This window comes from Schistocerca nitens, chromosome 3, assembly GCF_023898315.1.
Source record: "Schistocerca nitens isolate TAMUIC-IGC-003100 chromosome 3, iqSchNite1.1, whole genome shotgun sequence".
NCBI lineage: Eukaryota > Metazoa > Arthropoda > Insecta > Orthoptera > Acrididae > Schistocerca > Schistocerca nitens.
In genome coordinates, this window is record NC_064616.1 from 774018458 (window position 1) to 774036567 (window position 18110).

The window sequence follows — 18110 nt, forward strand, 5'->3', positions numbered from 1 at the left end:
TGTCTACCCCCTTACAGACAAAACTATATTATTACTTAGAAATACTTGGAAGTGTATGTCCTCTTATTATGTTTTAATCAAAAGGTAAAGCTAACAAGGAAACAATATGGCTAAGGCACACAGTATTGAAAGCTAAGATTGGTAGCAATCAGAAGAAAGTGAATAGTAGTCCTAAGTCATACACTGTCTTCCAACTTCTAACAAAACAACTACTCCCATTAGCCACCATGTCAGGAGTCTTCTTATAGTGAATGATTCATAACTTTCCTTTTAGTTTCTTTTGTATGCTGGAAAGGAAGCACTTTACCTTTTATTATCACTAATTTATGCACACAATATGAGAGCAAAATATTTTCTGAGTACTATATGAACTATACACATAAATGCCTGCTTCTGAACACTTATGGTTTCCTCAGCAATCTAACTTGTAAACTATCAGATGAAAACAACAATATTTAGGAATATACACACATCAAAAAAAGTTTTGGATTACCCCAGTTCCCAGAACTCCTGAAGATAGACGTTGACTGTGGATATTGTATCAGAGACACAGTCCTTTTGACTGTTCAGAGATGTCACTAAACCCACCAACCATGCATGAGCAGCGCCTGTTAGACGGAGGGGGTCCGACAGCCGATCAGTTCCAGTCACTCCACCAGGAAGGAGGTACACGGCTTGTGTTGTCTGTAGTTCACCCATGGCTAGATGGTCAATACCGCAGTTCAATCGCGCCCGCATTGATACTTTGTGCCAGGAAGGGCTCTCAACAAGGAAAGTGTCCAGGCATCTCAGAGTGAACCAAAGCGATGTTGTTCATACATGGAGGAGATACAGAGAGACAGGAACTGTCGATGACATGCCTCGCTCAGGCCACCCAAGGGCTACTACTGCAGTGGATGACTGCTACTCACAGATTATGGCTCGGAGGAACCCTGACAGCAACACCACCATGTTGAATAATGCTTTTTGTGCAGTCACAGGGTCGTGTTATGACTCAAACAGTGCACAATAGGCTGCATGATGTGCAACTTCACTCCTGACATCAATGGCCAGGTCCATCTTTTCAACCACAACACCATGCAGTGCAGTACAGATGGGCCCAACAACATGCCGAATGGACCACTCAGGATTGGCATCACATTCTCTTCACCATTGGGTGTCACATATGCCATCAACCAGACAATTGTCAGAGACTGTTTGGAGGCAACCCAACAAGGCTGAACGCCTTATACACACTGTCCAGTGAGTGCAGCAAGTTGGAGGTTCCCTGCTGTTTTGGGGTGGCATTATGTGGGGCTGACACATGCCGCTGGTGGTCATGGAAGGCACCAAAATGGCTGTACGATACGTGAATGCCATCCTCCGACCAATAGTGCAACCATATTGACAGTATATTGGCGAGGCATTCATCTCAATGGACAACAATTTGCGCCCCCATTATGCATATCTATGGAATGACTTCATCCAGGATAACGACATTGCTCGACTAGAGTGGCCAGCATGTTCTCCAGACATGAACCCTATCTAACATGCTTGGGATAGATTGAAAAAGGCTGTTTATGGATGACGTGATCCACCAACAACTCTGAGGGATCTACACTGAATTGCTGTTGAGGAGTGAGACAATCTAGACCAACAGTGCCTTGATGAATTTGTGAATAGTATGCCACAACGAATATAGGCATGCATCAATGCTCGAGGACGTGCTACTGGGTATTACAGGTACCAGCGTGTGCAGGAATCTGGACCACCACCTCTGAAGGTCTCACTTATGGTGGTACAACACACAATACGTGGTTTTCATGAATAATAAAAAGGTCAGAAATGATTTTTATGTTGATCTCTATTCCAAATTTCTGTACAGGTTCCGGAACTCTCGGAACCGAGGTGATGCAAAACTTTTTTTGATCTGTGTGTTATGCAAGTCTTCACTCTAAAGCCAATAAAATTATTATGTACTTTTCTTTCTTTGATTTCAACTTCAAAATAAAAGGAGAAATATAAGTGTTTATACAACTTGATTTAAATTTTCAGTCAAACAACTAATTGTCACAAAAAGTGGAAAAATTTAGAAGTATACGCACCTGCCATGTGCGCCCAAAATCATATGACCTTTCAATAAGCATAGCTGCTGGCCTAAAGGTTTTAAATGTGATTATCATGTGAGTGAAATGGAATTCTGCTTCAAGGTCAAGCTGAATTGTTACATTTTCCACTCCATTTTCAGACTGCCACCATGAGCGTTGTTCTGTACTGGTAAAAATATTTTTCTCATTAATGTTAATGCACAGTATATCACTATGAGAGTATACTAAGAAAACAAAGCATATTTCAGTATCTATAATATACTCATTATTGACTGGAGCTATGTCAGTTTCTCTTAAATTGATAATGTCCTATTGAAATTAACATTTATTGTTTTATTCATGGAAATGAAAGCCCGAGTCCGGCCCAGAGGTAATAGTCTAACAGTTAAGGTAACTGTTTGTGAAAAAGAAGAGATTGGGTTCGAGTCCCAATTTGGCAAATATTTTTAACTGTCAGAACACATTCATTACAATTGCAGTTTCAGTTGTCAATAGGTGCGAAGCAGTTAGCATTGATGGTAAAGTGCTCTCTTCTGTATGCAGGACTGGTGGCATGCATACCATCATATTTGCTTCAGATGTACAGAAACAATAAATGTTTCAAACTGTAATCGGTATCTGACATCATCTCACATGCTGAGTGTTAAAATGTATTGTCTTCAAATAAATTCCTCTTTGGCTACTGTATACAATGTCTGCATGATTTAGACACTACCAAAGTGAATGGACTGCCACTGGGTAAAGAATGCAATCTCAACTCCAGTGTAGGGAGAGCAATTTGAACAACATAAATATGAGAGAGATATTACATACCAGGATGGTGCCCCTCCTTCAGGAAACTTCATGAAGCATATTTTAGCAGAACACCATCTGGTTAAATGTAGTCAGGAATGTGAAAGGCTTCTTTGAAGAGTAATTGGTACTACTTTTTCCCTGGCCTGCATGTTTACCCAACATGTCACCTACTGAACACATCTGAGGTTTTGGTTGGTTGACAACTTGTTCATTGCAGTCTTCAATTGCCTACTAAGAGGAAGAAGGTCCCGAGATAGATATTCAATACCTCTTTGATTCCATATAATGACATCTAGAAGATCTACTTGCAGTGTGATGGGGGCTTCACATCAGCACTGAATTCTTACAGTAAGACAACTCTTTCTATAATCCTAATCTTGTGTGTACTGTGATGTACCTGATCTGTGGAACAACATTGATTTCAATCATGTGTATCCTTCATCTTATCACAACTTCCACAAGCATTATTGTTGCAGGACAAAAAGAAAATAAATAAATATTTGCATAACTCTCATTACATCTCACGGAGTGTGAAATGTAGTTAAGTTAGACTATACAGAAAGTTGCACATGTGGATGTGTAGACAGTGTATGGCATACAATAAAAGCTATTATTAGTCTTTTATTTTTCAGGACTACAACTGAATATAAGCACTTTAAAATAGAATAGCAACAGTTTCCTTTTTAATTGCAATGTATTACCATGAAATGCTTTTATATCCTGTTAAACATGTATAACACGAGTTTATGAATCAGTAATTTTCTACGTACACAACCATTTAAGCAATGCTTTTTCTAGAAACAAGAATAAAGCGTAAATATTTCTAGGATCTGAGGATACGACATTACCTGTGAAGAGTTACTTGTCACCAAAATTTTGATTATTGCTTTTTAAAATAGCCATATTCTGTGTGCTTTTATTGAATGGATAAACCTGAAAACTATACCATCATAAAATTATTTGTTCTGGATAGTTTATCTTCAATGAAAATTATCAAAAGTGTTGAAGGTTTGTAAAAAACGTGCTCTTTCATTTTCAATAGTTACAAATTGGGTAGCTGAATACACATGTGACTGTACTTCTCTTAAAAACAATCCATGCTGTGAGGGTATGGTACCATCAATTTGCAAGATATGTGACATGAGTTACTAATTTAAATGGCAAAGTTATCAATCTGCCAAGCCATAGAATGTGTATTACAGCTACCTCTAGTTTAGTTGAGGTCAGAGATACAAAATAATCTGTAATCGCAGAGAATGCTTTTTGCGGGACAGTAATTGCAATCCGTTGACATGTGCGAAAGTGGTGTTGTTGCAGTAGAGCTATCTGGGAGTTGACGCAAATCAGTTCACAAGCAGGCACTGTTAGGCTGCTTTCAAAATGAAATCTTAAAGAGGTCATTTGCGTTATGGTTGGTTACCATATAAGTTTCTGTGTGAACTCAATTGGTAACATATGATGGCATGTGGAATGTGGTTCAGCTGTGTGTAATTGAAAGTGTTCATAGTTCTTGAGTATCTGTAATAAAACACACAGTTTGTGATCTCTTAACAATAATAGTTCCAACTGATTCCATCATCATCCACTTTGCTAAATGATCAGCACTTGCAATCAGTTAATTATTAAATTCATGGAGAAAGGTGAACAAGAAATTGTTGTAACATACCAGCGAAGACATGTTATATACGGAGACCAGTGTCAAAGCTGTTGAATCCTGCAACAATCATCAAATCTGGAGTCCAATAGCCAGTGTCACCGTATGGCAAGTGAAGTTGGTATTTTCACTAGTGCCTAGATTTTTCGAGCAATATTGGACAGGAAAAGGAATGTAAACAGTGAACAATTAAATTGATAATAATAATTTGCATGTGTAGTATAGATACAAATAACAATGGCCATACAAACTGAAAATAGTGATGTAATTAACAGAGAGGACAGTGTTGATCAGGGCAGTGTTGCCATGGATCTCATTAATGAACTGTAAACAAGTAACAGAATTCAAAGTACAAATTTAGTAGCAGAAAATGAAGATTCAAATTTGGATGTAAATGCTGAATCAAGTAAGGCCACAATAAACAACAATTGGACTGGTGCTACGTGAAGTTACTAAGCATTAATGAAGCTCTTACAAAAGAAATTCACAGATTTAAATAAAAGGTTTGATGATCAGGAACAAAATTTAAATAATATGCTTGATGATCAGAAGCAAAATTTAAATAAAAAGCTTGACGAGAATAACAAAACGCTAGACAATACTAAGTGAGCTTTAAGAACAGAGAATCAAAATTTGGGAGAGGATTAGAACAAACAAATTGATGAACATACACAAAAATTGGACAAAATGTTTGATCAAAAGATAGTAGATATTCGTAATTACTTGCAATAACTGTTCACAAGTTTGAAATGTAAAATTATAGGACTGGAGAAAACTGAACATTTTGACGACTTTCAGGAAAGTAAGCAACACAATGAAGATAAAGAATTCAGAGCGGTTGAAGTTCATTCTCAAGTAATCTTACAGCAACAAGAAATTCATCAGTCTACTGAAATGAGTGCAGTAATTCATGATGCCATTGTCAACAAGCAAAGGTCATGTGATGAAAGTAGTGCAGAAGACAAGTTGATTTTTAATGTACAGTGACATTTTATGGAGTTTGAAATGGACACTAATGCACCTTATCAATTTATCAATGCCAGAAAATTAAAATGCTGACAGTGATCGAAGTCTGATGTGAGACGATATTGGTTTATTGATGCAAGGCAGTTATAATGGGAACTGTTATTTTAATGTAATGAACACTGATTTTGTTATCAATGGACAGTTTGAAGATTCATGTTCACAAAATCCGAGTGACCAGACACGATTGGTTTTTGGGCACACCAACTGTATGTTATGGACTGCACAGTGCAAAAATGTAACATGGAAGATGTTCTGACATCAGTACAGTTCAAAACAGCATGCTCAAGTGAATATTTGTCTAAGGATTGGCAGAACTATGTATTTAATTTATTAAACCATGGCAAGCATGCAAAGAATTGCTATCAGTGCTTTACTGCAGACCAGAAGAAGAATTTAAAAGGAAACAGTACATCAAAAAAAGTGTAAGAAGAAGAAGAAAAAGAAAAGACTTGTATCACCACTTTGTGAAAAAGAAAAAGAGAGAAAAAATAAATGGACAGGGAAGAGGAAGAAATTTCATGTTTATTTTCAAACGATAACAGGTGGTGATGACTTTCAAAACTTTGACTTTTGTACGATTTTGTTACTTTTATAGATATATGTGCAGATTTAACATTACTTTGTTGCACTTTTTTTAAACTAATGTTTGTATGTGCCTCCTAACTTCAAGATGCAGCAGTGCGAATTTTGTTTTGGAGTGATTCTGTCACATATTTTCTTTCTGCGTTCACGAGGTACTGGCTGGAAACACATCATCGTTACTTTAAACAATGCAACCAAGTGACTCATGGGAGGTGACCAGTGTCACACCATGTGATATCAGCAGTTTATGAGTTTGCCAAGAAGCAGCACACCAAGGCACACAACCCATGGCGATGACCACTGCTGCATGCAGCTAGCTGCACAGTTATTCCCCCTTACCCAGCAAGCAGTCTGGTGGGCATTTCCTTGCGAATACTGCCACATGTGTTGGGCCAACAACATGAGTCCTCAAGTCCACATGACATGTTTATAGTGCCCTTGAGGTTTACAAAAAGCAGAGTACCCACAAGAGCAATGAAAGGGTGTTATAGAAATGTCCAGTGCAAAAATGTGGATATTTGGATATGTAAAATGTTAAGTTGTTTATGTATTCGTGTGATTGGATTTGTGCACTACATGCCAGTAACCATATGTTGCTTCCTTCTAACCTTCTTTTCCCCATTTGTTATTTTGTTAATTATTAACTTTATTTGATTGGAAATGTTTATCTTTTTATGCATACCAGTATTTTCTTATGTATATGATTATGTCAACATTTGGAATTTTCAGAAGATTACAACAAATTCCAATATTTATTCCACTTCAGACAAAGCTAGTTTATTCTCATGAGGATCCATTAATGAAGAATGGACAAAAGACAGAGATATATACTGATGGGATCTTCTGCGAAAAAATTTTTTTAATTATAGTTAGTTAATACATCATTGGTTGACATAAATTTATCAGAGTCACTAATTACTTTTCTTACTAATTGAAATATATATTTTTAATTTTAATAAATAGTGAACTGCAGATGTACCTGTTAACTGAGCAACACTTACTGCTGTTTGACACAGGTACGAATGGTGAAAAATTTTATTTTTCTTTAGCAAAATTTTCATAGTTATGATATAAAGAGTTTGTTGCTAACATCACTGTCACTAAAACAAAATTAAACTCTGTCTGAAGAGGCCTAGGAAGACTCAATGGTACCAAACAACTGCTGTGTTATCTTCAGCCGACAGACGTCACTGGATGCGGACATGGAGGGGTGTGGGGTGGGCACAGCGCTCTCCCTGCCGTTGTCATTTTTTGCAACCAGAGCCACTACTTTTCAGTCAGTAGTTCCTCAATCGGCCTCAAAAGGGCTGAGTGCATGCCAGTTGCCAACAGCACTTGACGGACCCTGATGGTCACTCATCCAAGAGCTAGCCAAGTCCGACAGAACTTAACTTTGGTGATCTGACAGGAATCGGTGCGTCACCACTGCGGCAATGCCATTGGCAATGTCACAGTCAGTACAGCTTTGAATATATTTCTGTGTGGTTACAACCAATCTTAAGTGATTATTTTAAGAGTCTGTCAATTTAATTGTAAATATTCTTGCTCTGTTGTGTCTTTCCTATCTACTGGGACCCTTTTCGAGTTTTCAGTTTTACACTGAGACTTCATGTCACCACAAACTTCCAGGAGAAATTTAGTCATTTATTTATTTTTTGAGATCAGGGGATGAGTGAGGGTGATTCCTCAACTTGCACCATAGGGTGGTGGGGTTTCGGGTTCCGCTAAATAGGTCATTTGTCCACTACACACAGGAGGCTGCTACACGGGTAGCAGGGGCTGTGTGGCATGGACTGGGTGGTTTTTTAGGTTAGACAGTCTCGGGAGAGATAAAAAAGGGCTCCAGTCACAAAGGGTACTGGGCAAAGAAATGACAAGAATTGACCAAGCAACAGTTGGTATTGTAGTTGTAAATTGTCGTAGCTGTATTGGAAAAGTACCAGAGCTTCAAGTGCTGATATAAACCACTGAAGCTGAAATCGTTATAGTAACAGAAAGCTGGCTAAAGCCGGAGATAAATTCTGCCAAAATTTTTACAGGGTCACAAACCATGTTCAGAAATGATAGATTAAATAAAGTAGGTGGTGGTGTGTTTGTAACTGTTGGTAGTAGTTTATTTTGTAGTGAAGTTGAATAGATAGTTCCTGTGAATTAATATAGGTAGAGGTCATACTCAACAGCTGTACCAAAATAATAATCGGCTCCTTCAACCGACCCCCGACTTAGATGATTTAATAGCTGAATGGTTCAAAGAAAACTTGAATCTCATTACAAATAAGTACCCCATTCATACAGTTATAATTGGTGGAGACTTCAATCTACCCTTGATTTGTTGGCAAAAATACATGTTCAAAGCCAGTGGTAGACAGAAAACATCTTCCAAAATTGTACTAAATGCTTTCTCTGAGAATTACTTTGAACAATTAGTTGATGAGCCAACACAAATTGTAAACGGTTGCGAAAACACACTTGACCTCTTAGCCACAAATAATCCTGATCTAATAGAGAGAGTCATGATGGATACAGGGATTAGTGAACACAAGGTCATTGTCAACCAAAACCACTAAAAATAAACACAAAATATATCTATTTAAAACAGCAGATAAAAATTCACTTGATGCCTTCCTAAGAGAGAGTCTCTATTCCTTTCAAGCTAATTATGTAAGTGTAGACCAGATATGGCTCAAATTCAAGGATACAGCATCAACAGCAATAGATTGATTCATACTGCATAAGTTAATAAGACATGGGACTGATCCACCATGGTACACAAAACATGTCAGAACACTGTTGCAGAAGCAACGAAAAAAAGCATGCCAAATTCAGAAGAACACAAAATCCCCAAGACTGGCTAAGTTTCACAGAAGCTCAAAATTTAGTGCGGACGTCAATTCAAGATGCTTTTAATAGTTTCCACAATGAAACATTGTCTCAAAATATGGTAGAAAATCCAAAGAGTTTCTGGTTGTATGTAAAGTACACCAGTGGCAAAAAACAGTCAATACCGTCACTGCGCGATAGCGATGGAAATGGTGCCACTAAAGCAGAGTTATTAAATACAATTTTCCGTAATTCCTTCATGAAAGAAGACGAAGTAAATATTACAGAATTTGAAACCAGAACAGCTGTTTGCATGAGTGACATAAAAGTAGATACCTTAAGTGTTGTGAAACAACTCAAATCACTTAAGAAAGGAAAGTCTTCCGGTCCAGATGATATACCAATCATGTTCCTTTCAGAGTATGCAGACCCAATAGCGCCTTTCTTAGCAATCATATACAACCACTCACTTGACGAAAGGTCTGTTCCTAAAGACTGGAAAATGGCGCAGGTCACACCAATATTCAAGAAAGGAAATAGGAGTATCCCATTGAATTACAGACCCATATCACTGACCTAAATTTGCAGTAGGATTTTTGGCATATACTGTACTTGAACACTATGAATCACCTTGAAGAAAATGACTTATTGATACATAACCAACACAGATTCAGAAAATATCGTTCTTGTGCAACACAGATAGCTCTTTATTCCCATGAAGCAATGAGTGCTGTAGGCAAGGGATCTCAGATCGATTCCATATTCCTAGATTTCCAGAAGGCTTTTGATAACGTACCTCACAAGCAACTATTAATCAAATTGCGTGCATATGGCGTATCATCTCAGTTATGCGACTGGATTCGTGATTTCCTCTCAGAGAGGTCACAGTTCGTAGTGATAGACAACAAATCATTGAGTAGAACAGAAGTGATATCTGGTCTTCCGCAAGGTAGTGTCATAGGCCCTCTGCTGTTCCTGATTTACATACATGATCTGAGTGATAATCTGATCAGCCCCCTTAGATTGTTTGCAGATGATGCTGTAATTTACCATCTAGTAAAATCATCAGACGATCAATTCCAATTACAAAATGATCTAGGGAGAATTTATGTATAGTGCAAAAAGTGGCAATTGGCACTAAACAAAGAAAAGTGCGAGGTCATCCACATGGATACCAAAAGAAATCCAATAAATTTTGGGTATATGACCAATCGCACAAATCTAAGGGCTGTCAATTCGACTAAATGCCTAGGAATTACAATTACGAGCAACTTAAATTTGAAAGACCACAAAGATAATATTGGGCTGTCAATTCGACTAAATGCCTAGGAATTACAATTACGGGCAACTTAAATTTGAAAGACCACAAAGATAATATTGTGGGGAAGACAAAACAAAGACTGTGCTTTGTTGGCAGAACACTTAGAAGATGTGACAACCCACTAAAGAGACAGCCTACATTACACTTGTCCATCCTCAGCTGGAATATTGCTGCGTGGTGTGGGATCCTTACCAGGTAGGATTGACGGAGGACATCGAAAAAGTGCAAAGAAGGGCAGCCCGTTTTGTGTTATCGAGCAATAGGGGTGAGAGTGTCACTGATATGATACAAGAGTTGGGGTGGCAGTCACTGAAACAAAGGCGGTTTTCTTTGCGGCGAGATCTATTTACGAAATTTCAAATGACCAACTTCCTTTTCAGAATGCGAAAATATTTTATTGACACCCACCTACGTAGGGAGAAATGATCATCATAATAAAATAAGAGAAATCAAAGCTCGAACAGAAAGATTTAGATGTTCCTTTTTCCCACATGCCATTCGAGAGTGGAATGGTAGAGAAGTTGTATGAAAATGGTTCGATGAACCCTCTGCCAGGCACTTAAGCGTGAATTGTAGAGTAACGATGTACATGTAGATGCTACCATCACACAGAAAGATATTTGACATCAGTTGTTAATTTAAATGGTAAAGTTACTGATCTTCCCTGTGATACAGTGTGTACTACAGCTACCTCTGGTTTAGCAGTGGTCAGAGGTATGAAATAATCTGTGATCTCATACAATGCTTTTCATGGTATGGTAACTGTTGTCACTTAACATAAGCACAAGTGTTGTAGTTGTAGTGGAGCAGTCTGAGAGTTGAGTCAAAACAGCGCACTAGCCAGCACTGTTAGGCAGTTTTCCTAATGAGTTTTTAAAATGATTATTCATACTGTGGTCAGTGACTGTACAAGTTTTAGTGTGAATGTAATCAGTAGCATATAGTGGCATGTGGAATGTGGTTTAGCTGTACATCGTTGAAAGTGTTCACAGTTCTTGAGAATCTGTAATAAAACATACAGTTCATGATCTCTTAACAATCATTGTTCTCAGCTGATTCCATTATCAACTGCTTCCCTCAATGATCACCACTTGCAGTCAGTTAACTATTAAATTCATGGAGAAAGGTGAACAAGAAATTATCATAATATAACAGCCAAGACATGTTATAAAGTGAATAATGTACCAAAATTGCAACCACAGATGAAACTGTCAATAATGTACTCAATATGGTCAAATTGTGCAATATCCAGATTTGTTGGACATCCATGTGAGACAGTGGCCTGATATTGGGCAGCATAAGAGTGTAAGGACATGCACACTCATTGCCAAGATTCCAGTTGACCACATATGACCAACACAAGGGAATATCACCATATTGTGCACCACGCACATCGTAACCCCTTCACACCTGTGCATGCCATTTGAGAACATGTAATGGACTCACTGCAACATTCATCCTGTATCATTGGTAGGAGAATAGCATCAGCCAAACTAGGGAATCATCGTGCTATGCATAGGCTGTTGTTAACATCACAACACAAACAGCTGTGTTTTGAGTGGTGCAATGACCAGAAAGCATGTATTGCTGACGAATGGCATCACAATGTGTTCAGTAATGAATCATGGTACTGCACTGCCTTGGATGACCACTGTCAGTGAGTATTTTAATGGCGTGGAGGGAGGCCCCATTCTTACAAAGTTTTGTAGAGGCACAGCAATGTTGCTTCTCACATCATGGTGTGGGGAGTCATCAGGTTTGAATTTAGGTCATGGACATCCTGCATCCTCATGTGCTACCTCTCATTTGATAGTACTGTGTCACTATTTTTCAATAGGGTAATACAGATCCCCCCAAGGCATGTGTTTCTATGAACTCACACAAGGCATGTGTCTCTATGAACTGCCTGCATGATGTTGAGGTGCTCCCAGGGCCAGCAAGATTTTCAGATCTGTCCCTGATAGAACACATGTGAGACTAGCTCGAATGTCACCTCCATCTCGGTGCCAACTACAACAGTTGCGAGCCAGTTTGTGACAGGCGGGGTTACAACAGCTTTATGACACTCTATCCAACCAATCTTGTGTATGTGTATGTGTATTTTCATTAAAAATGTCAACAGAAATTATATATATTCACACAATTTTGTTGTTGCCAAACCTCTGTTCATTACACAAATGTAAATGAATAACTCAAATATATTCCCTGCAGTCGCAAAATACAATTACTACATCATTTTGCAGCACTGTGTTTTGTTATTAAGTGTAGCAAAAGATATGGACACAACAGGTTTTCATTCACTGTTTTGTGGAGCCAGAATACAGATACAGTTAATCAAGTGTGTAATTTAATTACAATTCTACTACTCTGGAATAGAGACTGTCAATAATAGCAATCAAAGAATCCAAACAGATACATACCCAGGAAAATTTTTATAGACAATATTCTCTATACGATGACTACGAGCTGGATTATTAGCATGTTCATCACGTGAATCGCACCAGAAACATTTTTTCCGCTCTTCTAAATGTGACACTATACAAAACCTTTCCTGAAAATAAATAAATAAAATAAATAAATAAATAACTTATGTTTACATTCTGCTGTTGTTAGTTCATTTTGTGCATTTTTGTTGTTATAGGACAATGATACACATAATACTCCTTCAGCTCTGAACTAATACATAAAACAAAACTACACCAGTTAGTTTTGCAGTGGAGCATGATAGTGAATTCTGTTTACATGTTCAGCCACCTGAGTAAAGTATTTAATGTTACTTTACTATGTAGTGTCATTTTGTAGTCTGCTATTTGTATCTCTCTCTCTCTCTCTCTCCTAAGTTTGATAGTTTCCAACTATGAAAACATCTCATCCGCCATCAAAAAGACACAAGCAATAAGCAATTCTTCACTTTCTCTCAGTGTATTAGTTGATCGAACAGTCCATGGGTGTACTACCCACTCATAGTGCCTGCTGGACACTATGAAACACCATTACATCTGTAGACTGTTTGATTAACAAGTACTATCTTTGTACTAATACCATCTTCAGGCCCCTTATGAAACTGTGGACTTGAATAGTTAAATGTATGCTTCAACAGCAAGTTTATGCAATTGTTCATCTGAGAAAAAAGAATCAACAAAATGTTTTCCCAGCGTAACATCATACTTAGACTCAATTACTAACAAACACATTTGAAGTCACTGAAGAATGATGATGGCATATAGGAAGAAAAGCTAGTCATCAATTATTCAATATTACATTTGAAATGTTTCTCCACAACTTAGCAATGCTACAAAGTCGTCATGGTATGAAATGTATTAGTGATATAAAAGATTGCTATTAACAGCATTAAGGTTTCATTATTATGGAAACAAGGTTTGCACTACAATTAAAAATCTGCTACCAATTTCTGATACCAGCTGGATTTTAACAAATAAATAAGTAAATAAATAAATAAATAAAGTGATACAACAACCTCACACAAGAGATTGCACCAGTATGTACAAGAATGGCTTACTCCAGTGGAAAAATTAAATTGCTGTGGACATGTAACCCTGTTCTAACACTGTAGAAACAGGAGTAAGTAAAATACAGTAATAAGGCCAAACTAATATTGATTTTTTTTAGTTTAACATTATTTATTGAGTAAGTTGTTCAGTTTTAATTCAGTTCTCTCTGTATTCGATTCTGGAGTGTGTTAATGAAGACTCTTCATAGAGAAATGATCTCATTATGCACTGAATCTCACTTTAATAGCATATAGCACTAAGCTAGGATGAGTATAGCACAAGGATTTTACCTGTTTATACAAGCCACAAGTTGATGAGGCCTTAAGCTGCTTCTCTCTCCCAATCAGGAGATTTCCTGTTGCAGGATAGCATGAGCTTTGCTCACATGGATGTGGACGTTGAGGTATATATCCTGCATCATAGGCATATAATTATCAGCATTTAATATTTGTTTGTCATGCAGTTCTGAACCAAGCAGTGTTATGAAAATTGAACAGAATATTCATAATTTATTAAGCATATAGGTAAAGGAGTGTAACTGAAGCTACATAATTTACATTGTATCTTAAGCATCATCTCTCTCATAATGGTAACTGAATATATGAAGCATTTTGTTCTCAGAACAGTTATATAAATCATGATCTACAAGTTCACTGACCAAAAAGTCTGCTGGATATGGCATGTTGCCAAGCCAGACTATAAGATTAAGGCCATTCAGATTTGCTATACTAGAAATGAGTGGTCAGAAACACACTAATTGTTTTCACACATGACTGTATATTGTACAGTCATATTATCAGCATAAAATGAGTACATCAGAAACTCACTAAAAATGCAATGAAAACTTTAAAAAAAATGTAGCATTATGTTAAAGGTGCACCAAGATAATGTCTGTTATCTCCACAATTCATTAGGCCTGACCACCACAGTAGGGCCATGGGGCAGTTTCTCAGTCACATGTACAACCTTCAACACATCTGACAAATAAGAAACATCAGAAAAAAGTCTGTTTTACACTATGTAGTAAGACTGAACATTCAGTGTAATATTGGGTTTATTTGGTTCTTTGTTGGAATGTAGTTCCAAGAGCGAACTGGAAGAAAAGTTTCTCTAAAATATATCTGACACAATGACTGCTGTCGTGCAATACATGCTAGTCATGATCAACAATGATACCCAGCAGCACTTAGGACTATTCATCCAAAATATATTCTGGGGAATAACAATCAGCACATTGTCGTTTCATGTATACATAATGGTCAGGGTAGTTCAAAGTGAAACTTAGCTAGTCAAAAAACACAGCAACTAAGTGTCAAAATTTGTGTTCACATAGTCACTAAGACTTGAGATATCTTTGGCTGAGAGCCTACAGAAACCCTGAAAGACGTGTTTGCATGAGATCCTCTGTTGTTCAACCACAGTAGCAGACATTGCCAATCTTGCATAACGGCTTCACGTTTGGCAAGCACATTACTTGGGGTTGTGGGGTTCCTCATTACAAATATGACACTATGAGATTCCACCAAACCATGATTCTTTTAGATTTTGTAAGCGATGACATTTACACTTACATCACTTCTATATCTATTTGCTCCATACAAGCAGGATTATCTCGGTTCAATCATTTGTAACTGCTTGAATTCAGCTTATTTGGTACCCTCCAGTACTCATAGGTCACAGTGGCTACTGGCAGATAGCTTGCAGCTCAGTAGCATTATCTGGCTCATAAAGGACCTTGACTTGTATAATTCATGATTGTTTAAATAATACCATGCCACTTCTAATTATTTACATGTGCTGCTCTGCTTTGTATTTTTCATTTGGCTCTGATAATTGCTTCTTAGTGTTGAAGGTTTCACACTGTATAAAGTGCAAATTGAAATATGATTATGATGAGAATACTAAGAAGACCTTCTAGTACAATAATACTGGAAGATTCTTGGTGAAATACAAATAACAGAAGGAGTGATGGTAATCATTCACCCTATTGTGGGTCAACAGATGCATAAACAGGACTTAAAACATTGCTGAGTTTTCATAGAACATTGTCTGAAAGCTCAGCAATGTTTTCAGTCTTGTTTACATGCTTCCTTGACATCCCAGTGTCAGAATTATAAGAGACAGAATCACTACATGAAGCACCTGTCAAGAGCCACTGAAATCTTTAATACCATTACTAACGTACATAGCCAACATTACATTTTACAGAGAAAGAGCTGATTCTTAAGTTACAACACACAGCTTCCTGTGACATAAATGACTATTTTACTAACATTAATTAGTTATGTGGAGATAAAAGCTGAAACATACAAAAAATTTGTATTTGATCATACATTCAACATGTCAATAGAAGTCAATATGTAAGTCAATATAAGTATCTAGTCACAAAACACAGATGTGTATTTAAAATAATATTAAAAATATTATTATCATATGTAAATGAGTACAAGCATATGAAATACCAAGGTACTACTTCACCATCAAATAAGGCACTAGCTATATAAAACTGCTTTTAGTGTTACAAAACCTAGCTCATTTTTACCCCTCAACAATTTTTTTTGTTACCTTCACTTAATATTAAGGGTAACCTACATGTGTTAGAAAGCAAGTATATTTCAGTATTGACACAAATTATGAAATAATGATGAACAAATTAGTAAAACAATATTAGATATAACTGGAAACATATTTGGCAAAAACTGGTGAGTCTTCTGCTGAAACAGCAACGTTAGCTCCCACATTTGGCACTGTGAGTGCAAATCCTTTTATTAGTACAGCACATCAAGTCTTATTCAAAGTCACACCTGTTAAGCTGCAACCATTCACCCATATCATTAGTTTTGTTAAACAAACTACAATAGCAATGGTTGTCAGCTGTTTCCACACCCAGGATGTATATAAGAGAGCCCTGGCATGACAATACCTCGCTGACCTGGCAGACCATACCAATAAGCCAAGTGGCTCAGAGGATGTACATCACTTTCACCTTGTTCAGTCATTGTCTCTGTTGGTATATGTGAAATTTCGATGTCTCCTCTGTGTGTAGGTTTAATGGCGCCTTGCTGTGCACCTGACCAATACAATACACACAAATTTTCATTCTTCTTGAAAAAGAATAAGTCTAAGACACATACAGCATCAAGCCTGAGAGCCATGGAAAAGAATTTTGATTTATTTGAAATGGCGAATTAATCCACCTTACTAACTACTTCTAAGAATTGTATTAATGCAAGAATCTTGGATTTGGTAGTGAGTACAGCTATCAATAATATGAGAATGGCAAAAAGGAACACAAATGTGTACTTTAATGGATAAAAAAGCCTGTGTGATAGTTATACTAAATAATGACAAAAACATTTAGAAAGGGACAAACAAATAAAAATTTACTTTTCTTATAGCTCACTGAGTAAAAGGAAAAGTAATTGATCGGCAATACTAAAAATTTTCCCAAATAAAGACTGAAGATTTTCAGAAATACCTTCCCTCCTTTCCAGTGCCCTTCATCCAGTCAACACTGGATCTGTACTGCTATCGTACTTTTACAATTTCACTGAGAACCAACCATACCCTTATGGCTATTATTATGATGGGGCTGCTCCACACAAAAACATTTTAAAGTCACTGGTGCCCTCCCCTTTGGGGGGAGTAATCTGTGTGACCCTTGTTCACATTAGGGTAATAGCATGGTCAAATGTGACATTTTTCAATGTTTGGGCACTGTCTCTGAGGCAGTACATGAGGACCAGCCTAGTATTTACCTCAGTGGATGTGTAAAACTGCCCATGAACCACATCCAGGCTGGTCGGCACACCGCCTCCATTGTTAATCCATGAGGCGGATTTGATCTGGGTCTGGAACCAGGCACTTTAATGTGCTTGCCTGTCTAAGTGGGTAGGTTTTTCAGGGAAAACATAATGGAGGAGGTACAGCTTTTAGTGTTGTGATTGATTTACCTTGGAGAAAAAGCTATGAGATACTAAAACTATGTCGAAAGGTAGTGTAGCGAAAAGCTCTTTTTCAAAAAATAGTATTTTAGGAAAACTGACCACATACTGAAATAATAAAAGTAAAAAAAAAATATTATATTCAAGATCTCATGACAATGAGATAAAAGTAGAAAAACAAATTTATGAATTAACCACATAACCTATAGCATTACATATTGTCTTCTGAATGTTATTTTATTTTCTCTTTTACAGAGGTTCTTTTCTTAGCTTTTTCACTTTCCACAGCTATACCCATTATATTTATATTTAGGATGTGGGCAGTTCCTGTCACTTTAATCTCTACATCCTTATCTACATTTCACTACA

The 18110-nt window shown here is 37.2% G+C and overlaps 1 protein-coding gene across 3 annotated transcripts in view; it reads right to left on the reverse strand.

Annotated features, from left to right (window-relative positions):
* Window positions 1-18110, reverse strand: part of LOC126248778 (laminin subunit beta-1) — a 376490-nt gene that overhangs the window by 134624 nt on the left and 223756 nt on the right. The window contains exons 5-8 of one of the 3 annotated variants that reach the window (XM_049950147.1): window positions 16721-16867; window positions 14088-14209; window positions 12706-12836; window positions 2085-2253 (exon numbers count right to left, since the gene is read on the reverse strand). In XM_049950147.1, the coding sequence (XP_049806104.1) occupies window positions 2085-2253; window positions 12706-12836; window positions 14088-14209; window positions 16721-16867 (569 nt within the window). The remainder of the gene's footprint in view (window positions 1-2084; window positions 2254-12705; window positions 12837-14087; window positions 14210-16720; window positions 16868-18110) is intronic. The other 2 variants (XM_049950148.1, XM_049950149.1) reach the window with 2 other exon arrangements.